The 23,150-nt window shown below is 49.7% G+C and overlaps 1 protein-coding gene across 12 annotated transcripts in view; it reads left to right on the forward strand.

Annotated features, from left to right (window-relative positions):
- Positions 1 to 13,693, forward strand: part of LOC128327889 (keratin-associated protein 9-1-like) — a 46,173-nt gene extending 32,480 nt beyond the window's left edge. For 2 of the 12 annotated variants that reach the window (XM_053257203.1, XM_053257204.1), the window contains exons 2-5: positions 1,712 to 1,809; positions 2,518 to 2,647; positions 6,974 to 7,075; positions 12,563 to 13,693. In XM_053257203.1, the coding sequence (XP_053113178.1) occupies positions 1,712 to 1,809; positions 2,518 to 2,647; positions 6,974 to 7,075; positions 12,563 to 12,790 (558 nt within the window). In that variant the 3' untranslated portion in view covers positions 12,791 to 13,693. Of the gene's footprint in view, positions 1 to 1,539 lie in introns of those variants that run through there. The other 10 variants (XM_053257201.1, XM_053257199.1, XM_053257205.1 and 7 more) reach the window with 9 other exon arrangements.
- Positions 13,694 to 23,150: the final 9,457 nt, after the last annotated feature.

Raw genomic sequence — 23,150 nt, forward strand, 5'->3', positions numbered from 1 at the left:
TCACCACGTCCTGTGGCAGAGAATTCCACAGAGTAATAAATTCATCCATTAATCTAGATTAAATATATTTTGGTTAATTAGATTTGTACATTGTGAACTTGTTCTCAGTAGCAGCCGGTGTGTGGGCAATTCAGGTTCTGTGATTGTGACCACACAGACGAAATCCACAACTGCATACCTGCCAACATGACCCTATTTCCCCATTCACAATTTCTACATACCTGCCAGCATAGGGACACATTGGCAGGTATGCAACTGCCAATGGCAAATGGCACTGCCTTGTAGGCACTCCTGTTGTGGAGGAATTATATTTGGCCCTGTGCTCACCCTCTCCAGTGGTGACATAACACTTCTGACAATTACTAAGGACTTGCTTAGCAAAGTTGCCGGTTCGAATCCCCACTGGTATGTTTCCCAGACTAAGGGAAACACCTATAACGGGCAGCAGCAATATAGGGAGATGCTGAAAGGCATCATCTCACACTGCGTGGGAGGAGGCAATGGTAAACCCTTCCTGTATTCTACCAAAGAAAACCACATGGCTCTGTGGTTGCCAGGAGTTGACCCTGACTCAAGGGCACAACTTTAAGTACAACAAAGTAGACAAAGGGACTGTCAGACTTGCAATGATGTGGGGCATTATTATATAAGATAAGAAAGCAAAACAGACAGCTTCAGCATTGTTGTTCTCCTTACTCACTGCCACACTCAAAACTGGGGCTTAATCATGACCCAAAGTGGATTACCACAATAGGTGACTCACCAGTACCACTCCCTGGAGCAATTACATAGTCCTTGGAAGTATGTGCCTGTTTTTTGTGTGTGTGGCAGAAACCAGCAAGGAGGAAGTTGATAGAGCAAAGTATAAAGATCTGGGATGTAGCAAAGGCATTGGATACAAATATATTCAAAACTAATTATGCACAATGTTTAAGGAGCAGGGCAGCCCATTGCTGCATTTCGCTCATTCACTCCTCCTTATCCTTGCTTATTCATTCCTCCTCTCTGTTTTCTCCTCCATTGCTGAGATTCTGATGGTAAACTCCCCCCGTCCTACTGAGGTTGCAGGGTCAGCAACAGTGTGTCCTCATCGATGTCGTTCACTGACATTACTGAGCTGCACTGAACCTGGCCTAGGTTTTGTGAGGTCTGGGCATTGCTTTGACCAGTACTGCCCGTGCAGAAGAGCAAGCCTTCCTCACTTTTGGGGGAGTGGCAACAAAAGTGTTGGGTCTTCCTCAGCCAGTGAAACACAAGGTCAAAATCCAGACCTATAGTGAGGCCAAGGGCAAGGAGTCAAGTCTGCTTTCTGACTTTTTCTGGAGCCCAAGTCAGTTAAGTTCCACTGAGTTTTCTGAGTCAGATGAGTTCCACTGAATTTTCCTCCAAATGTGCAGGGATAGACTTAGAACCTACTCTAGAATCTGCCTTTTCCCTTGCAAATTAACCCTTTGCTCTGATCCAATAGGATTCTTCTTCAGTGGGTGGGTGTGTTTTTAAAGTCCTGAGTTCTCTTTGTGACATCACCCTCTGTGGCATCACCAACTGTCTTCCTAACTGTCAGCTGCTCAGAGCTTTCTTGTGGGAGCAAAGTGTAGGAGCAAATGGCTTCCTCTGCCTTTTCTGGAGCAGTTTCTATTACTGAGTGAGAGAGAGGATCTGGGAGAACAGCTGCTTGCTTCCTTCTCTTCTCTCTTCTCTTCTCTTCCAGGGCCCGCAGAAAGATCATTCTTCAGAACAGGTTAAAAGCTTCATGGACACCAGCAGAGCTTTCCTTCACTGGGCGCCATCAGCATCCCGCAGGGAGAGGCAAGTTGATTGTGATGGAAGGGGCTTCCCTTTTGTGCTGTGTGACCCACTTTATCACTTTCAAGGGCAGCCCCCCGCCCCCGGCTTCTGTTGCCTTTGTGAGAGACTTAGTGGAGTTCTGTAATGTTTGCTTTATCTGCTGCTAACTAGATTCCTGCTAACTGGGCCAAGAGGCACCTTTTAAAGTGGAGCAGAGAGAGAGCAATTGCTCATATAGAAGCCCAGCACAGCACCCCTCCCAGGGTTTCCCTTGACTCTTTCTCAGATCACATGGCCCTTTGGAACAGGGGACTACTCTTTGGGGCCCTCTTGTGCAACACAGTTTGGGAAGCAACCCTGCTAAGTGGGCCAAGAGGCACCTTTGAAAGTGGCTTCTCTCTTCTTCTGTGCAGCTGGGGAAGAGCAACTGTTCCTCTTCAGCCCAAGAATGCTATCTTCAGCCAGTGTGTTTCTGCTTAACATGCGAGCTCCTTTAGGACAGGGAACCATGTCCTAAACCACTGTGGCACACAGTTTAGGAATCACCCCTGCTAACTACACAAAGAGACACTTTTTAAAGTGGTAGTTCTCTTATGTTTAGTGGGCGGGGCGGGGGAGCAACTTAAAGTGATGGCTCTCTTATATTGGGCTGCATCCAGACCAGGAGGTTTTTTTGCAGGTTCTTTAGCTGAATCATAATGGGTAATCCATGATGGTTTTTCTTGTCAGGTCATTGCACAATGTTCCGTCCACACAGGGCTTTGATAGAGGGTGGCAATACTTCCCACTTCCATCCAGTGTGGCTTGTGTCCTGTCCCATTGTAAACCACCTTCTCCACCCCAAAAAGAAAGATATCATGTGCGTATGCAGTTAAACCTCCTCTCTTGAACTCTCCTTTAAAAAGGGTGTGTGGGGGGGAACGGAACTACCAAGATATCACTCTTCCAATTAACATGTGATGTTTCCTTTTCAAGGTTTCTCCTTTCCCACTCCCGGGAACCAGGAGATGATTTCCTTGGTCATTTTCCTCCCATTCCAAGCAAATATGAAGCCGTATGCAAATGCATGCTTACATCCTGAAAGCTGTTTTAACTTCTTTTTTTAAAAAACCTTTGTGGAGTGGTGTACTGGACTGCTGGGATATCAGTCTTCCAGATAAATATTATTATTCTGATGTGCCCCAATTTGGAGTCGTGGCAGACAATCTTTTTATACTCCAGTCTCATGGTCTTGATCTTAGATCTGCACTCCAGAGCCACACGCGGCACCTTGCAGCCGTTGCTGCCGCTTCTCCCACCCGTGGCCACTTACGGAGTCATGATGCCATTGCTGCCGCTCTTCCCGCCCACCATCACTTGCGGTGCATTTTCACCATTGCTGCCGCTCCTGTAGCCCCGCTGCTGCTTGCTGAGCCTCTCCACCATTGCTTCTGCTCCTCCCACCCGCTGCGCTGCGACTGCTTGCGGAGTCCTGCTGCTACTGCCGCTGTTCCTGCCACTTCTCCCACCTGCCACTGCTTACAGCACCTGGTCGCCATTGCCAGCATTGCTCTTGCCCCACCGCTGCTTGTGGTGCCATGTCATTATGGCCACCATTGCTGCCACTCCTCCTGCCTGCCACCGCTTGTGCTGCTCTGCTGCTGCTGGAAGAGATTTGCAGCCTATGCTCCCGTTGCTGTTGCTTCTCCCACCCACTGCTGCTTGCGGAGCCCTGCCACTGTCGTCACCATTGCTGCTCCTCCTCCTGCCCCTTGAGGTGCATGACCACCATGGCTGCCGCTCCTCCCCCTGCCACTGGTTGTACCTGGGCAAGTTAGGTGTGGCAGGAAGTGCACCGGAGCAGCCCAAGCCAAAGTCACAACAAGCCAGAAGCCAAGGATCCGTCTGGTGGGAGCAGGCACAGTCAGAGTCAAAAAGTAGCAAGGAGCCAGAAGCCAAGGAATCCAAGAGCAGGGACCGAGAAGAAGGCCAAACACACCCACTACAGAATTGCTTCAGCGAGAAGCAGAGGCAAACCGAGGACTTCAGTTGCAGCTAGAGGTACAGCCCCGCCCAAACCTGGAATGTCCTTGGTCTTAAAGGGTCTGTCTCCTCCATTCCAGGCCCTGGCTCCAGCAGTTGAGGTCCTGGTGCCCTTTCCTCATCCTCCGAGTCTGAGGAAAAGGGTAGGGGAGTGTTGAGAGGGTCAGCAGGTAGGGGGAACACTGGTGTTGGAGGCAGAGTCTCCTCGAACCCCTCTTCCTCTTCCTCCTCCTCCTCCGTGTCAGACCCTGGGGTCAGGTCCAGGGCTCTTGACTGACTGCCTCCTCCACAGAATCCTCAGAGTCAGACTCAGGTGCTATGGAGTCGTCATGCTTGGGGTTCATGCCATCATCTGCACCACCCCGCTGCCTCTTGTGCCATCCTGCTGCCATGTGCAGTGCTTTGCCGTAATTCTGCCATTCCTGCCACTCCTCCCTCTCCTGCCCACTGCCCAGCTGCTGCTTGAGGAGCCCTACCGCCATTGCCACCTGCCGCTGCTTGCAGAGCCTTGCCGCCATGACCACCACTACTGCCGCTCCTCCAGCCCAGTGCGTCATCCTGAGGCCACTGACAGCACCTTGCTGCCATTAACAGCATTGTTGCTGCCCCTCTTGCCCCACTGCCACTTGCAGAGCTTTTGGCCACCATGGCTGCCATTCCTGGCACTCCTCCAGCCTGCCGCCCTGCCGTCGCTCACAGCGCCTTGCCAGCACTGCTGCCACCCTGCCACTGCTCTCAGAGTTTTGCCACCATTGCCGCCGTTGCTGCTGCTGCTCCTGCCTACTGTGGCAGGTGTTGCCCTGATCCTGCTTGCGAAGCTTTGCAGTCATTGCTGCAGCTCCTCCCACCCACTGCCCCACTGCTGCTTGAGGAGCCCTGTCACCATTGCCCCCATTGCCTCTCCTCCTGCTGCCCCTTGCTGTGCATTACCACCATTGCTGCTGCTCCTCCCCCCCTGCCAGTTGTGCTGCCCCACTTCCTCATGTGCCTCTCTGCTGCCACCTGCAGAGCTTTTCCATAATTGCTGCCATCCCTGCTGCTTCTCCGGCTCCCGCCCACCAGCCCGCTGCTGCTTGCAAAGCCTTACCGCCATTGCCACTGTTGCTGCTGCTCCTCCCACCTGCCACTGCTTGCAGAACCTTTCCACCATTGCCTTCTCCAGTGTAGCCTACCACGCTGCCGCCACTTACAGTGCCTTGCCACCACTGCCAGCATTGCTGCCACCCCTCTTGCCCCATCATTGCTTGTAGCACCTTGCCACTATTGTTGCTGTTGCTGCCCGCTGCCACTCGTGCTTCCCCCTTGCCACCTGTACAGCCTTGCCACCACTGTTGCCATTCTTGCCTCTCCTCCCTCCCGCCACCCCACTGACGCTTGCAGAGCACTACTGCCATTGCCGCTGTTGCTGCCACTGCCACTGCTTGCAGAGCCTTTCCATCATTGCCACCATTCCTGCTGCTTCTCCAGTTGAGCCCACCATCCTGCTGCCACTTACAGTGCCTTGCCACCATTGCTGCCACTCCTCTTGCCCCATCACCGCTTGCAGCACCTTGCCACGATTGTTGCTGCCCGCTGCCACTTGCGCTGCCCCATTGCCACCTGCAGAGCTTTGCCGCCATTGTTGCCATTCCTGCCTCTCCTCCCTCCTGCCACCCCACTGATGCTTGCAGAGAGCTACTGCCACTGCCACTGTTGCTGCCACCTGCCACTGCTCTCAGAGCCTTGCTGCCATTCTTCCCAATCCTTCATGGAAATAGCTGACTGCAAAGATGGTGGTGTTGAGAAAGGTTTGGATTCTTGGATCACAGCTGATATTATCTCCATGGAGGATGCCTGGATGGTGTACAGTTCATAAAGATGAGGGAGAATGTGTTGGGCAGGAGAAATGGTTGATGAAACAAAGCTGGGGGGAAACCTGGGAAAAAGTGTCCATGCCATCTTGGAATTTATAATATCAAGGGGAAGGAACCTTCCAGGAAATTGGACATGCATGCTGGGTTTCAGGAAGTTATCTTAGAGGAATAGTAGATAGGATTCTATTCCTAGAAAGCCTGAAGGAAAAAAGAGTTGAGGGGGAATAGGAGATTCTGAAAAGTGAAATACTGAAAGCACATTTGCAAACAGTTCCCATGAGAGGGGAAAATGGGAGACATCTCAAGAAACTAGAGTGGATGCACAGAGAACAACCTGAGCAGCTAAGAAGCAAAAAGAACACATACAAGAAATGGAAGGAGGGGCATATAATCAAGAAAGAATATGAAAGAGTGATCCAAACCTGTAGAGATGGTGTCAGGAAAGCTAAGGCTAAGAAGGAGCTGAGGCTTGAGATGGATGTCAGAAACAACAAAAAGGAATTCTACAGATATTAGCAAATTTTGCTGGTCAGTGACCATAATAAAGAGGATAATGATCTCAGCAAACTACAAAACCCAGCAGTTCTCTGAGGGACACTGCTGGAGCAATACCCATCTTCTGCACTTGCCTGATCGGCTCTGACCATGGTCCTGATCTGGAGCACTGGGAGCTGTGTAGGATCTGGTGCTTGTCTCAGAAGGCATGATGGCATCACCTGGAGCAGGAAACAATTCCAGGGAAATAAGCCACCCACAGACCCTCTGTCAGATCTAGACAGGGATTTGGTTTGTGGCTCCATGCAGCCTATGACGAATTGCGGTCCCCAGGATGAGAAGTAGGAAAAGGGGGAGCCTGAAGGTGAGGATATGCTCTGGGTTCCTGGGGAATTGTTGGGAGGGGATGGAAAATCCTGATTGTTGTCCCTTCTTTTAGCCCATACAACAGGCGTATAGAGCAGATGAGTTTCATTGGGCCCATATTGCAATAAAACACACCACAGCGGCTTTTCTAGAAGAGGGCTTTGGCAAGAAGGTGAGTCCCTTTTACAGAAGGAAGTTACAATTCAACCCTCTCTGGATTATGTGGCAAATACATGGGAAACTCTGCACAGTCCATTGTGGGGCAAGCACAACTGGGCTATGACACAGCAATTCTGACATTTGCCAAGGAGTCTTTTCAAAGATGCCCATGATTCTTTGCCCACAAAGGAAGATTCATGGCATCCCTGGAGCTTTGAGATGGCCCAGACTCAGGAGAAAAAGAGACTGAAAGCCCCAGAGCTCACCTTCTTCCCGCTGCTGTGTTCTAGGCTGAAGGCAATCACACACCTTTTTCAGAGAAGGAGCACCAAGGTAACCTCTGCTGCCCCAGACCCAGCAAGGATCAGGAAGGACCCACCTGTCATTCAGAGGTAAGTGTTTGGGAGATCATCTGGGCCAGTAAATGCTCTGGGACAGCTTCAATAAGCAGATAGGAGTCTCCCAGAAGGGAGAAGATGATTGGGAAAAAACCCTAGTCCCATGGGGAATTGCTGGCGGGGCGGGGGGAGGAAAATCTTGAGGATTACCTTATGTTCTTATATTCTTAGCTCTTGTTGCAATTTGTAAAACAGCCCTGTAGGGTAGGTAAGTATTGTGTCCCTCAAGCAGATGGGAAGACTGAGGCACTGGAAAATGCCTGAGGCCTCCTTGTGAGTTTCCTGACAGAGGCAGGATCCAAACAGAGGACTTCCATATTGATAGCAGATGTTTCTACCTTGGGTCCCCAGATGTTGTTGGACTGCAACTCCCAAGGGCCATTGTAGCTGGACATGATGGAAGTTGTAATCCAACAACATCTGGGGACCCAAGGCTGAGAACCCTGGACTGTGCAGCTGCTTAAAATGAAATGGCAAGGTACAAATTGTCAATAACAGAGAACTATCCCTATGGAGTTGTAATTATGAGGATTTATCTGGAAGACTCGTAAACTAAAATGACCTGACGTTCCAAGTGCCATGTGGGAGAAGAGATCCCAGGCATCACCCCTGGTAAATCTCACAAGAGAGGATGGTAGCAATTGGTTCCACTGCATCCCCTGCCTGGTGCCTATCAATCCACAAGATTGTGGCATGGCTGCCCAGGCCAAGTTGAGTTCCATAACTGGATCCTGCTGCCTACATGTGGGCCCAAAACACAATGGAGAGGCTGCAGATTAAAACCCTGACTGGCTGTGAAGGCACACCAACACCTGGAGAAGAAACGGGAAATGTTATAAAGGAAAAACAATGTCTCCATGGACATAGCATTTGTAAACCTTTGAGTGTCAGCAACCCATGCCTTCAGACACCCAGTGCGGGACACAGTCATGGCTGCCCCAATGCGGAACGAGTGCATTCCAAAGAGCATGGGGGACAACCCAAGCCTCCTGAGTGCCTTCCTTGTGACTGACCAGAACTGGTATTGTGTAAGCGGTGCACCACTGGCATGCGCAAACAGAATTCTACCTCCTGCACCTCTCATGCCCAAATAGCGCTCAAAGGAGTGAACCAGACATAACTCCATGTGTTCTGACCTGCATAGCCGGATGAGAAAGCCTTACCCCTTCTGGTTGGTTTTGGATCACCACAGCATGATGGAAATACCTTCTGATGTACTGTAAAGGATACATCGCCCTTACACAGGATTCCTGTAGCTTACCAAGCCCACCTATTAGCTTAGACCCCCCAAAAGGCCTCCCCCGCCCCCCCCAAAAAAGACCAACAGAACCCCTTGCCCATCTCATAGGACATGCACACAATTTTATCAAGAGTTGCCAAACCTGGACCAGCATTTCAGGCATCACCAGGCACTGGAAGTAGGGTGGGGCTGGACCTTAAACAATCTTCCAGCATGCAATGGATTCTAAATTGCATAGATGAGTAAGATAGACTCTGCATCTTCACATGGAATGCCAGGGTGACCAAATGGTCCACCAGTGTGCTTGAGGCCAAGCCACACACTCACACCAGTTCACTAAGTATTGCATGAGATGTTCCAAGGGAATGGCTTGGGACAAGTCAAGGTCCACCTGTGACCTGAAGTTATCAAAAGCCATGTGTTTCTGCTCATAGCTGGCCTGAGTCCTGGGGGCCATCAAGGCTCCTATGACCCTGCACATTTCTATGTGCCAAGGCTCCATAGTCAAGGAGGCATCCTGTCTGGCTCTGGCTTTGCTCTGGCATGAGCTGACAAAAGCGCTCCTCCTAGAAATGAGATAGGGCATTGGCAATGCCATTGTCAACACCAGGCACATGCTGAGCCACAAAGAGAACGTTGTGTCACAGGCACTGCAAGACAAAAGCCCAGGCCAGGCTCATCATCCTCACCAACTTTGAAGTCTGTGTGTTAATCACCAGAATGCTGGCCACTTTGTCACACCAGAACCTGACCATGGAGTTACTGAGGGTATCAGCCCACAAATGGACCACCACAATGGGGGGAGGGGAAATTACAAGTATGTTAAATTCCTCATGGCACCTGCTTCCAACCAGCCTCAGCCTCGGAAGAACACACTAAATCCCATGCCCCCCCTGCTGCATCAGAGTGAATGGGAAGCTCAGCCTCAGCTTGCCAGAAGGAGATGCCATTAAATTTAACCAAAAACTCCTCCCACATCACCAAGTCAGGCCGCAGCTGGGCCGTCATGTGGGTTCAATGGTGGGCCTCCTTCAGACTGGCTGTTGCATTGCAAATACACTGCAGAAATACTTGGCCGGGCGCTCTGACTGCTTGCGGAGTTGAGATGTCTCATGCACACCTGAAGTTGTTTAAGCATCAGCTTCATGGCCGAGGTGCATTCCCCAATCTTGCCCTGAGTGTGGTGAGTTTGTAATTTAGCAGCCTGCAGCTGGATGCCACTATGTTGAGCTCAGTGCCTAAAAATGTGAGTGCAGTAGCCAGGCTCTCAGTTTTGTCCCTGACCAGAGGCATGCCCAACTCTTTCACTCACTGTTGGAACTGGTTCAGGAGATGAGCACATTTGCTGGCACCTGCAGAACCAACAAGCAAGAAGTCATTTAGAAAATGTGCCATTGTGTTAAGCCTTGCTTTCTTTCCTAGGGCCCACTCCAGCATGGTCCTGAAAATTTCAAAGTTCCCAAATGATGTAGAGAATCCCACTACATAGTAGTGCCCTTCCAACTGGAAACTCAGGAGGCAGAAATCTGATGCGTGCACTGGCAGGAGATGGAAGGCAGACTTGAGGTTGCACTTGACCATCAGCACCAGTCTGCCACAGTTATGTGCCAACTTTACACCTTAGTTGATTGATGTATACTGCACTGAGCACAGCTGGCTGATATTCACTGGCCCCTTCGGGAAGGGAAGGTGATTGATCTGGCAGAACTGACCAGGGGCCTTCTTATCTTAGGGATGATCCCCAGCAGAAAACCCCCCAAATTTAGGAGGAGGAGGAGGTGGCAGAAGGGGCAAAGCACCCTTCCCAAGTCCACCTCCTTTTGAATCATCTTCTGCACCACCTCCTCCATACCTCTCACGGATCTCAGTTTCCTTTAATTCACATGAACCCTTTGGAGCTTCCACTATGAGGAGGGTGTTGAACATGTCCCCTCTCCAGGTGTCTTGGAGATCAAATGGCCACTGTCAACTCGATCACTTTGGATCAGACTAATTGGAGACATGATCTGCAGCCACAGCTCCAGCTGCTGCCTGTCCCATGGCAAGGAGGGCTCCATGGCTGCTCTCATGTGGAAATTTTGATCATAATTAAGCCACACATTTCCAGCAAAGTCCATAAAGACCTGGTGAATAATGTCTAAAATACTGACCAACACCAGGATGGGCCCTGGCTGGACCTGTGGCACTGCTTCCATGTAAACAGTCAGCAGACAAGCAGTTGGCCCAATTATGATCAATTGATTTCCATTTTGACTTCTCCAGGTCCCGGGCCTGCTCACCTTCCTTCTGTACCACCTCTGGCTCCTGAAAGAGGAGCTGGAAGATACTGACTTACTCTCTCACTAGATGCACTTGGCAGTAGGTGACCTCTCAATGGTGTGTTTAACTCAGCCAATGCATTCTCGCTGCCACCAATGCTTGTCAGGGCTGTCTTTCTCCCATGGCATCTGCATTCTGGTCATCCAGTGCCAGATGAGAACCAGTCAGGGTGATCTCCAAAGCAACGATTCTGTCAGAAAGTGCCTGCATTAGCCTGGCCCACCTTTCAGCCCTGGTGTTCCTATCTTCGGGGGCTAGCTGACCTGAGAGATCCCCTGACCTGAGATTTCTTTACTTTCTCCATGTCTTCCAGCCAGACCAACAAAGCCTACACCTCTCCCCAATTGTTTTCTTCTTCAGAAGAAGACAGATGGAGAGGAGGGTGCTTCCATTACTGCACAGGGTGCCTGTCCTGCTTCCATTTGGCTTTCTTGGGTCCCATGGTGGCCTGCAGACAGGTGCACGCCAAAAAAAAAAAAAGAGGGGATGTCTGGTGCACTTGCTTGCCAAAGGTGAACCCATGCCTAATGGGAGCCCAGGGGGTCCCTTCAGTGTTCAATAGGTATGTTCCCTAAGCCAGCGTATTGAGGCTGAAAATCTTGTTGCTTTCCTGCACCCCACCCATGCAATGCCACTCATCCACTGCAACCAGGACAATTAGAATATCCCACAGTGTTCACATACAGTCTCCCCTACAAATGCAAATGAAGGCAGACCCTGCTGAGCAAAGGGGACAGTACATATTTGCTGCCTCCCAAGACCAGCTCTCCACTGTGACCTTATGTGCCTTGCCTACTAGTTTGGGCTCTCTCACTGTGACTTCATGTGGTCACACCTCCAAATGCAACCAGGAGCCCGATGCCCCTGGGGAGCATCAGCTATCCCACCACCACCCGCTGCCAGGCCCCCCCAGGTCCCTCGACCCAGGAAGCCAGTAAGTGCCCAGGTGAACTACACCGTAACAGAGAGTCAGCACAGGAGCAGCAAGGCTCGTCTGGGCCCACAGTGCCCCCCATGGTAAGGAACCTCACTGGGCCCAGGTCCAGCCCACAGGTGATGTGGGAGAAATCTGGGTCAGAACTGTACCACGCCCCACAATGAGGCCCCTGGAGTGCTGGAGAGGGCCCAGGGCGTGGGGATGAAGAAGTGGCCATCCTCAAGAGTGAGCCACCCTGCCATTGGCAGGATGGAGGCCTCTTTAGCTGATCCTTGATGGGTGAGAAGAGGCCTCCAAGGTGCTAGGGCCTGCCCAGCCATGATCCAAGGTATGACAAGAGTGGAGGGAGCCAAGCACATGAGCCAGCCCTGGCACACTGCAGCTGCCCACCAGTGGGACGGTAGGACCTGTTTGGGCAAGTGAGTCTGCCGTTCATGGAGCAGTGGCTGGGCGTGTTTCCCAGCAGCCTGGTGCAGCCATTGGTCCCACAGCCTCCTTACAGCCCTTCTCCTGCTGCTTGCTCCAGGGGTGCCACACAGCCTTTCAAAGTGCATGCATCACCCCTCTACTTCACCACCACGGGAATCACCCATGCTACTTGGAGCAGCACCAAGTGTCCTTCTCCAACGCCTCTTCTAAACTGAATGGCAGCTGGAGGAGAGCTGGTGCAATGGGCACTGCTTGGCTCCTCGTCCTGCCACCATTTCCCCCTCCCCATGTCTGAGGAAGCCTGGGACAAATCCGCCACACCCTGGATGGGTCTGGGTGTTTAGTGGCATTCTCTGTGAAAAAGCAGCAGAATATACAGTGAGGATGGAGGGAAGAATGTGCTTGAAAGTCACATATCGAGGAAGGTGCCTGGACCATTTCACAAAAGGCTGCCAAATGTTCTTCCTGAACTTTGAAGCTTGCAATTTTCAGGACCAATCCAGTGATGAAGAAGTCCACCTTCCTGAACTAACAGTGTGACTCTTGCCATCTTCAGGAGGAAAAACACTGTTCAATGAGGTTAAGCATCCTGAAGATGATCATGGATTTTTTGAGGACAGACATTACAAGACTGGGCAAGAAGCAGGAAGACTGGGCAAGAAGACTCATGCAGAAGTGTTTTCAGTCAATCAGGGAAACATTGGGAAGTGAAATGCAGAATCCAGGAGGAAGGAGGCATCTACAGAGTAGAGCATACTCCTCAGCACTCTGTCTTCCCTGGTGAGTCTGGTTATGATTGTAGAATCCTTACTTGCATTCAAGGAACTGAGCATCTGGCTGAGAGAAGACCCTCACCACGGAAGGAAAACATGTGGAAGGAAGGTTAGTGACAAATAGGCAAATGCCACTTTTGTTCAAGGTGGAGATTCAGAAGGCTTCTGTGTGACCCTGATCCAGTAGAAGGGAGGGGCTGGGACTGTGCCTGGCCTCAGAGCCTGGGGTGCTCACCCAAAAAAGGGGAGGCATAGTCATACAGCAAACAACTGCCTCACCCCAGGAGTGGAAGCCACATTGTAGTTTACAGAACTCTGTTAAAACCAGTTACTAAAGTTGTGGCCCAGGTTTTCACTCATTTCCGTGTCCCATCAGAAATGGCACACAAAACCATTCCTTCCCCCACTCTGCGTGCAGCGTGCAGAATGAAGTAGTGGTGTTGCATTCAGTCTCAGCAGGGTGCATGTTGGACCATGCAGTGGACAATGCTGTGGGCTGCATCCTCAGTCTATACGGCCAATCAGGAAGGCCGTATAGAACACACTAAAAAGGGATCCCCAACCCATGTTGGCCTCCTGCAGGAACATCTCGGTATCCGCTTACCCTCCTGAGCAACAGTGTGGGATTAGCTGGCTGCCATTCGGGGCCGAGTAGGAATTTTTCCCACCCACTCAGATTGGCCTGGAGGTGGATGGTTTTTTGCCTACTCTGCACTGTCGCACTGGAAGGGATTTTTGATTTGGCGAACATTAGGAGCGGTGCCATTTAATAGTGTAGCCCCTTGGTCACAACAGCAGGTGAGGGGGGGGGTACACTGCCTCACCCCAAGGGTGGCAGCTGCACTGTGGCTTAGCTACACAGCAGATCTCTTGTTAAAACTAGTTAATAAAGTTGTGGCCCTAGTTTAAACCTATTTCCTGTGTCCTGTCTCTTATTTCTGGGTGTGGGCACAGAGGAACACTAAGTCAGAACCCTTGCAAGATGTGCTCAAGTAGCACTGAGACTGATCTATAGATCCACAAAGACAAGCTTTGCAAAGAGACAGAATCAAAAAATGAAAGCGAAGCAAGAGGCACTCATTATGGGTATGCACGAACCAGTTCACCTCAAACTGGGCCAGTTCGGCAGCTCGATCACATACCGAACCGGAGGCGATTTGGTCCATGATCAAATTGAACCAAGCCCGGTTTGGGCAGACCGGTTCAGCACTGAAAGGGAGCAGGGGGTGGCAAGATAAGTAGTTTAAAGTGCTTACCTGCCCAGCATGGCTGCCAGTACTGCCATTCACTCTCCTGGTGCCACCCAATTTTGCGGCAATCCCCCTTTAGCAAGCTGCTAAAGGTTCCGATTCCAGCCTCTGTGGAACTGCGGAGCCACACTGGGCCAGTAAGTACTTTAAACCACTTCTCTTGCCATGCCCCACCACCCTTTAGAGGATACCCCCCAGCCCCCTACTTATAAAGGGGAATCCTTGCTGGATTCCCCTTTACAAGTAGAGCTGCTCAAACTGCTGAATCAGTTCGGTCAAATGGACCAGACCAGCCAGTCCGTTCAACAAAACCAGTTTGGAGAGAGCTGGTTCAATTAGAATTCTGTCCAGATTCTTACCAAACCATGATTTTAGGTTCTTGCACACCTCTATCACTCATTCCTCCATAGCAGGTTTCTGGGAGCCAGCCCCTTCCTCCCTGGTGACAGGAGGCTGGTTAGTACATTCATACAGTCAAGTGGCAAAGCACTATACCACTCCAGGCTACAAGTGGGGAATTGGATTTTTAAAAATTGGTTCCCCTTTTCCCTGCCAGTCCTTGTCACCAGAGTCACAGAGCAGCTTCTCTGTCTCCCAGAGTCTCCTTCACCTTCCTCTGCTTCTGACCCTCATCACTGGCTGAGCAGCTCTTAAATAACTCAAGGCATGCTCCCTGCCTCTCCACCAGAAGTGCCCTCATCCTTATTGGGGTGGGGGGTGTCACATGCTATCCTCAAGCCCTTCCCCTGCCCCCTTTCCCCAGGGCCAGCCCTGCCCCCTTCCCCTGCGGGCATCTGCCTGCCAAGTCTGGTGTGCATCCATGACATCATCAGGAGGGAGATGTGCACATGGCCTCAGATGGGCCAACCAACTCCTTGGGGGAGTCCTGGTGCCACCAGGGACAGTGACTCCTGACAGGTTCAAAGGAGGGCAAACAAAATGGTGAGGGGACTGGAAACCAATGATTGATAAGGCTGTAGCTGAGTGGTAGAGCTTCTGATTTGCATGCAGCAGATCCCAGTTTCAATCCTTGGCAACTCCCAGTAGGCTTGGGCTAGATTCCTTCCTGAAACCTTGGAGAGCTGTTACCAGTCAGCTCTGGAGTCCAGGATGTGCTAGGAAATCAGTGGTTGGGGGCTGGCTGGATCTGAGGGTGGTGATAGCTTGCCATTCTCCTCCAGGGGTACTACAGGAGGGCTCAGTGAAGCATCAGGTAAGGTAGGGTCTGGCAGATCGGGGAAGAGGGCCTGGAAGGGGGTCTTCCTTAGGGATGGGCATCGAGGCAGGTTCAGGGATTTCTGCTGGAATGTCTTCTCCACAGTCCTCATCCTCTTAGGGTTCCTCGGTCTCCTGGTGTATTAGCCCATTTGAATCAGTCAAGGTCTTAATGGGGGCTCTGACAACATGTGAGCACTCCTTGCAGGAGGATATTCCCCTTAAGGGATGGGGCTGTAGCGGAGTGCTAGAGCACCTGCTTTGCATATAGAGGGTCCCAGGTTCAATCCTCAGCATCTCCAGACTCAGGAGACTGAGAAAGTCTCCTGTCTGAAACCTTGGAGAGCATTGCCAGTCAATGTAAACAATGCTGACCTAGATGGACCAATGGTCTGACTTGGTATAAGGCAGCTTCTTATGTTCCTTTTTCTGCCTGTCATGATCCTGGATTTGGAACCCCCCAAATGGGGGATGAGCAGGACAGTTTAGGTAGTGAGGGTGGGAAGACATTATGACCCAGATCCTGGACAATCTCACACTACTGGGAATGGGAACCCCAACACCACAGGACCCAGATTTTGCACTCCCACCACAGCCTGAAGACATGGCCATGCCTTCATCCACTGACTCAGAGGAATCCCTTGAGATTGTACCAGTCAAAACAGAGGTTTCCAGCACAGCCAGAGTCTCTGTGTAAAAAAACGGTCTAGGCCCCTTTAAACTTCAGAACCTTCCAAAGGGAAGGGGTGGGGCCGATCCAACCTACCTAGGCAGTGGATATAAAAAATAGTCGTCAGCTCCAAGTAGCTCTGGAGCAACATTTGAATATTTATATACCACTTTTCAACGAAAGTTCCCAAAGCACAGATATAAATACATAAATAAAATGGCTCCCTGTCCTCAAAGGGCTCACAATCCTTAAAAGAAACATAAGATAGACACCAGGAACAGAGGATTATCTTCCTCAGAGCCCTTTGGGAGGGCCTTAAAGAGCCATCTTTTTAGCCTGGCTTTTAGTGATGTCTAGTCTTAGTTTTAACCGGATATTTAAAAAAAGTTTTATTTAAACCGTTTTAGTTTTATTATGTGTTTTGCATTTTAATGTAAACTGCCTCGAGCCACTTTAGGAAGGGCGCTATATACACTGAATGGACAAATAAATAAATAAATAAATAAATAAATAAATAAATTAAATAAAATGAAATAAATACTGAGGGAACCCCAAACACTTTGGGATCTGTTTAGGAGTAATAATAATATTAGCTACATTACAACTGATTTTGCAAGAAAAAGAAAAACGTACAAAGACTTTAAAAAAGCAATGGATGCACAAAACATTGCGGGGAGGTTGGTTTATTAAAAACATAAAATAATAATAATAATTGTTGTTGTTTAACAACATCTCCCTTGTGCACTTGTTCTGCTATTTAAGGTCTTGACTCCCTTTATTGTCATGTTTCCCTGGAAGCTGTACAAGGTATATGTCCCTCCTGGAATCCCTACTGAATCCTGCCTTGGCAAAGGCCCTGGCTCATCCATTGACTCCCATCTGAAACAGGATACCAACCCCGGATTTTGTGGTGCATGTAGAGGATCAGTAGCGGAGCCAGACCAGTGGCGGCCCATGTCCAGCTGCTGTGGCAGCCCCACTTGCCCCGCCCCCTATGTCTGATGTCAGACGTGGGGGGCGTGGTCTGGCTCCTGAACGGGGCCACGCAGCCCCGTTCGGGAGTTAGATTCAGGCCAGCACTAAATGAACTCTCCTGGCCGAGCTATGAACTCAGCAATGGCCATTTAACTCCCGAACCCATGAGCTAAACCTGAAAACAGCACAAGCTAGTCATTTGCTGATCATCCACATGGACGATCAGCAATGATTATCACGATGATTATTTTAAAAGGATAGTCATTTGATCTGGCAAATGTGCAGCCTGTTGGGGCCCAGCACTTTATGGCTGGGGGATGCCAAAATCAAAGACCCTGGCAGCATCCTTAGAAGCTAGAACTGGCATTCCACAGTAACTTCATTTCATTTTTCCAAGGAAAATCAAGTTCTATCCAAATAATTTATACATATAAATGAACAATTTCATCCCCCCCCCCGCACACACAGACAATGAGAGAAACAGCAGCTGTAGAAGGGATGATAGACTCAGACAGTCAAAGTTTGCAATAAAAAATGTTTAGTTATAATTCTGTATCAAAATATGCTGATTATGTACTGCAAAGAAGAATCTAATTAGAAGAGATGGATGGCTAAGTGATTATTTCTGAGACTGCGACACAGAACATTATTTTAAAAGGATAGTAAAAGAAAATATGAGCAAGGTTTATTGGTCTCTCTGCCCTGCCAATGGGTTTGAAATGTGAATAAACAGATCAATATTTGGATCTGGGACGAGGTGGCCCCATTTCAAACAGAAGGAGGCTCACGGAAAAGATCATACATAACTGTAAGCCTCAGGCACGTGGTTATTAATAATGATACAGAGCACTGGTACAGTGTTCAAAGCAGGGGTGTAGCAAGGTTGGAGTGGACCCAGAGACAAGATTTTAAAATGTCACCCCACTGAAGCTCAGCTCAGTAAAGAAATCTTAAATGAGGCTGAATAGTGGTAACAAAAAGCACAGCAAAATGTATATATACAGTAACCTATGTGCCACAATAGAACATCACCCTAATTTATTTTTTTTTAAGGTTTTGTAAATTGTGGACAATGCAAGTCATTTAATGGTACTACAGAAAGACATGCTGTTTTGGTAGCTCCAGGTCTTAACACTCACATCAGTTTCGGAGAATGACTACAAATGAAGGAGGCCCAGGCAGGTGCACAGCTGGGGGAGTCAGTCATGTGACTTGCCTCTGGGCCCCCCCGCAAGGCAGTTGGCCCACAGACAACTGTCTCCCCTTGCCCTATTATAGTTATGCCCCTAGTTCAAAGCTCTTTACATTAATTATCTTGTAATCCTTGCAACAATTCTGGTAAGTGAGTTTTATTATCTTCCATATTACCTGAGGCTGAAGGGGAGTGGCTTACCTAAGGCCACCTAATGAGTCACAGCAGAAGCAGGATTCAAAGCAGAAAAGTCCTGATTCACAGCTCAGGCTCTGGTTAACTAGTGTGCCATCGAGTTGGTGTCGACTCCTGGCAACCCCAGAGCCCTGTGGTTGTCTTTGGTAGAATACAGGAGGGGTTTACCATTGCCATCTCCTGTGCAGTATGAGATGATGCCTTTCAGCATCTTCCTATATTGCTGTTGCCCAATATAGGCATTTCCCATAGTCTGGGAAACATACCAGTGGGGATTCGAACTGGCAGCTTCTAGCTTGCTAGTCAAGTCATTTCCCCACTGCGCCATTCGGTGGCTCTCTGGTTAACTAGGCTACACCAAATGTTATCAGATACATATGTAATAATCACTATAGAATCCATCTGTCCCTCTTAATTTAAATAATCCAACAATCTGAGTTATAGAATGTTATTTATTATTTCTCTGTGTAAACCGCTTTGGAAACTTAGTTGAAAAGTGGTATATAAGCATTTGTTGCTGTAATAGTAGTAGAACCGGAAGAGACCTTGGAGCCCTCCAGCCTGTTGCTCAGTGTAGGAATCTCCTTCAGCATCTCTGACAGATGGTGGTCTAGCTTCCATTTAAAAAACTTCAGTGGAGGAGCACCAACTGCTGCATGAGGAACTACTGTAGTGGACCTACTATTCCACTGCCAAATGGCTCTTGCAGTTAAGACATTGTACTTAACATCTAGCCTGAATCTGCATCCTTGTAATTCCAACCTATTAGTCTTGCCTTCAGGAACTTCTCTGCTCCTTCTTCCACATGACAGCCCTTCAGATATTTGAAGAGGGCTCTCATATCTCCCCATAGTCTTTTGTTTTTCAGGCTAAACATGCCCAGCTCCCTCAACCAATCCTTACAAGACTTGGCTTCCAGACATCTCATTATAGCCCTCTTCAGATGTCTGTGTGGTTATAGCACCGTAAGCAGAGAGGAAGTCCCACCCCAGAGCTGTCACTCACACCCTGAGGCTGGGTGCTCATGGTTACGGCATTTTTTGTGTGAAGGGGAAGTGCCATAACCAGAAGCACTGTAACCATGATGATGGGAGCTTCTGTGAGTAGCAACCTGGCTTCTGGAGTAGCAGCCAGATATCATGGCCACAGCACTTCCCTCTTCGCACACACAGCACCATAACTATGAGCGCCTGGCTCAGGAGGGGTGAGTGACAGCTCTGGAACAGGACTTCCTCTCTGCTTTGGAGCTCTAACCATGAGCACAGAGGGGCCCACGAACATCTGAATGAGCCTTTTATTTGGCTGACATTCTGTGCAGCGTTCCACATGTATTTTAACACAACATGCACACAATTGCACAAGAGCACTATTGTACAAACATAAGAATTACACAAATGCAGTTGTGCAATGATACGGCCATTACTTCCAATAATCACAGCATCACACCACTGTTTGCACAATTCTTGTATCTGCAACAGCGCTCTTGTTTAACTTTTTACATGATGTGTTGAAATGCATATGAGATGCTGTGCAGAGCGTCAGCGTTGGTTATCCCCCTCTGTACTTTTCCAGTTTATGGTAACACTATCTGCTGGAACAAAATTATAGATGTTACATCTTCATTTCTATAACCCATTGCAAGATTTGTAAACCATGGCTGTGGCCTAGGACTCTATTTGGGTTAAATACCCAATTAAATCAGTTATTCCAAAATTGAGATTTGGTCAAATGAAGACAGCTGTTCTGAATATGGCATCATATGCCATAAAAGAATGGAAAGTGCCCAAGTGAACTTAATCAGATTGAAGTCTATGAATACTAGTTCTAAGCTTGTCCTTATGTATCATAACATCAGAGAAATGGTTGTACCCAAAGGTAACTAAAATAAACTTTTGGCCAATAGTTATAGAAGAGTTGGTACACCACAGGTGTTATTAACTCCTGTCAAGGGTGTTTCTATGGCAAAGTACCAAGGCAGTTGCTAGGAATGTTAAACAGCTACTGTGGTTCATCAGAGAGTCTTTCCATGATTAGTGGTACACAAATGCCACAGATGGTAAGAAAATAGAAATGATGGATACTATTTGCAAAGTCAACAGGGCTTGATTATACATATTAGTTATAAGCAAAATTCCTGTCTCTTATTATATGTGGGTATGTGAAAGAGAGAACTTGTATATGGCAAGGCCTTGTTGGGGAGAGTGGCATTTTTGTGCACATTCCTCTTATATCTCCCTGCACCTTTGCAGGATTGCTGATGTTGAGAGCTGGGCCACCATGTGTCAGGGGTGAAAAGCAGATGCTGGCCTTATTCTGGAACACTTTGATTTGCTTGGAAAGAACAGCAGACTTTGAGGTGGGTCTCAGGATCAGTGAGACCCACTTTTGCTGAGTTTGCGGGGAGAACGGGCTAAGCCCGCTCTCCCCGCAGACAAGCAGGGCAGGAGCCCTGGGCGGCTGGATCGGCCACCCACACAACTGCCAGCTTCATGATGGAGCTGGCAGGGGCTGGGGAGTTCGGGAGCTGTGTGGCCCCCGGAAGCTCCAGCATGCCCTGCGCGAGCATGCAGGGCATACTGGAGAGACCCCTCCCCTCTGGGGATCTCCTTGTGAGTTGCTGTGGCGCAGAGGCGTGCCACAGCAACTCACGATTGCTTGAACCAGGTTTGCGGAGCACTCACTCTGCAAACCCAGTTTAAGCACCGGGCTACTTAAGTGGGTGATCTGCTTAAGAACCACCAGGCTTGCAGCCAAGCCCGGTGGTGCTCACGGTTGTAGAAAATCGGGCTAGCAGAGGCTAGCCCGATTTTCTACAGTTGTGTGAATAGCCTCATTTTCTTCTATGGCTTGCACTCAGGGAAACAGTTATGCTGAGAGCTAACTGACCCTGTACTCTGATTTTTCTAGTCTTTAGAGCTAGAAGCAGGTTTTGCCACTTTCACCTATGTACCAGATTGCTGCCCATTTACCTTGCTTGATAGACTCAACAGGAGACACTAAGAGGCTATTCTCACAGTGGAGGGAAACGGGGCTAAGAGAGCCCAGCCCGGTTTCCCTCCATCGTGAGAACCACTGGGCAAGCCCGGTGGTTCAGTGGCAGTTAGCCCACCTAAATACTCCTCCCCCTAAACGAGGTTAACAGGGCAAGCACTCCGTTAACCTCGTTATTTTGATCGTGTGTCAGCTGCTTGCAGCCATGGCTGACACACTCGGGGTGGGGAGGAAAGGGGAGGGGGAGCCCAGGAAGGCACCGCACTCGTGGGGCACTGCACGGCAGCACTTCCCTTCCCCTGATCCCCGGAGCTCCCCAGCGAGCTGTGGCCAGGCGCAGGAGCACCCGACCGAAACCGCTGCTCGCCTGGGCAGCCAATCCAGCTACCTAGCAGCAAGCAACTGCTCGTGTGTGGGGAGAGTAGGCTAAGCCCGCTCTCCCCTCCGAACCCTCCTCAGCTCCATACTTTGATTGTGTGTATAGCTTCTATGAATCAAGCCAGCCCCTCTTTACATAGTACTGCCCTGGGTTCTGTTTCTTGGTCACATTATTAAAGTTCCCAACCCTGGATCACACTAGGAGGCAGGTCTCATGATCAGTGAGACCTGCCTCCAGAGGGTTTGTGGGGAGAGCAGGCTAAGCCCGCTCTCCCCATAGACAATCATGAAACCCTCTCCAGGCAGTCGGATCAGCCACCCACATGACTGCCGGCTCCATCACAGAGCCAGTGGGGGCTTGGTAGTTCGGGGGCCACGCGGCCCCTGGGAGTTCCAGCATGCCCTGCATGAGCACACAGGGCATGCTGGAGAGACCCCCTGAGCCCGGAGGCTGCTTTTTAGCCTCCCGGTCAGGGTTCTACTCGTGAGTTGCTGCAGCATGGAGCCATGCCACGGCAACACACAAGCATAGAGTCGAGGTTAGTGGAGCCCTTGCTCCACTAACCTGGGCTTAGGGGAGGGTTCCGTAAGCGGGTTACCTGCTGGAGACCAGGTGGTTCTCACGGTCACCAGAAAGCGAGCTCCCTTAGCTCACTTTTTGGCGATTGTGAGAATCGCTTCTAGATCAACCCTGGGTCACACTGTTTCTTGGTCACACTAGAGTTCCCAATTCTGGGTCCCCAGATGTTGTTGGACTACAACTGCCATCATTCCCTTTGGCCATTGTGGCTGGGGGGAATGTCTAGCATGGTTGACATTTGGGAACCAGAGATGTGAAGGCCTGCGGGGGGGGGAAGCAAAAAACCCCTTGATTCTCCCCCCCCCCAGGGAAAATTGATTCCCCCCTGTCACCCACCACCACCAGACCTTCACATCTCTACTGGGAACCCAAGATGAGGAACCCCTACACTACAGCATGACAAAGAGAGTGAGATGTAATACATAAAAAAATGGCAGATAGTCCTTGGGGGACATCTTTCCAAGAGCTCTGTATTTGCTCTCATAGGGCTAATAGGCAACTGGGCTGGCGATATGGCCGCAAGGCGCAGGCAGGATATCAGGGAACTGGGGTTGGGTTCACAAATCTCTGCTGAACCACCACGAGACAAGCTGGATCAGAGAGCTTTTGTAGTTTGTAGGAACCACACCCTTTCCTGTTCTGCCTAGGGAAGCTCTACTCTTCAGAAGGCCTCTGAGTTTACTTCGCCCTCCTCCTGAGGAGACCCATCATGGGGAAAGCCCTGAGCAGTGAACTATGCACTGACTACAAGCAGGTAATAAAGTGCATGCAGAACACATTATCCCAGATTACCTAAGCAGACAAACCAAGCCCACTTGATATCCTCCAATATTGTATAGATGAAAACTGGGAGACACTTGTCACAAAAGGACTACTGCAAAAGCCCCCCACCCCTACTTTTGTGTGGCTTTTGATATGATGGACA

This window comes from Hemicordylus capensis, chromosome 5, assembly GCF_027244095.1.
Source record: "Hemicordylus capensis ecotype Gifberg chromosome 5, rHemCap1.1.pri, whole genome shotgun sequence".
NCBI lineage: Eukaryota > Metazoa > Chordata > Lepidosauria > Squamata > Cordylidae > Hemicordylus > Hemicordylus capensis.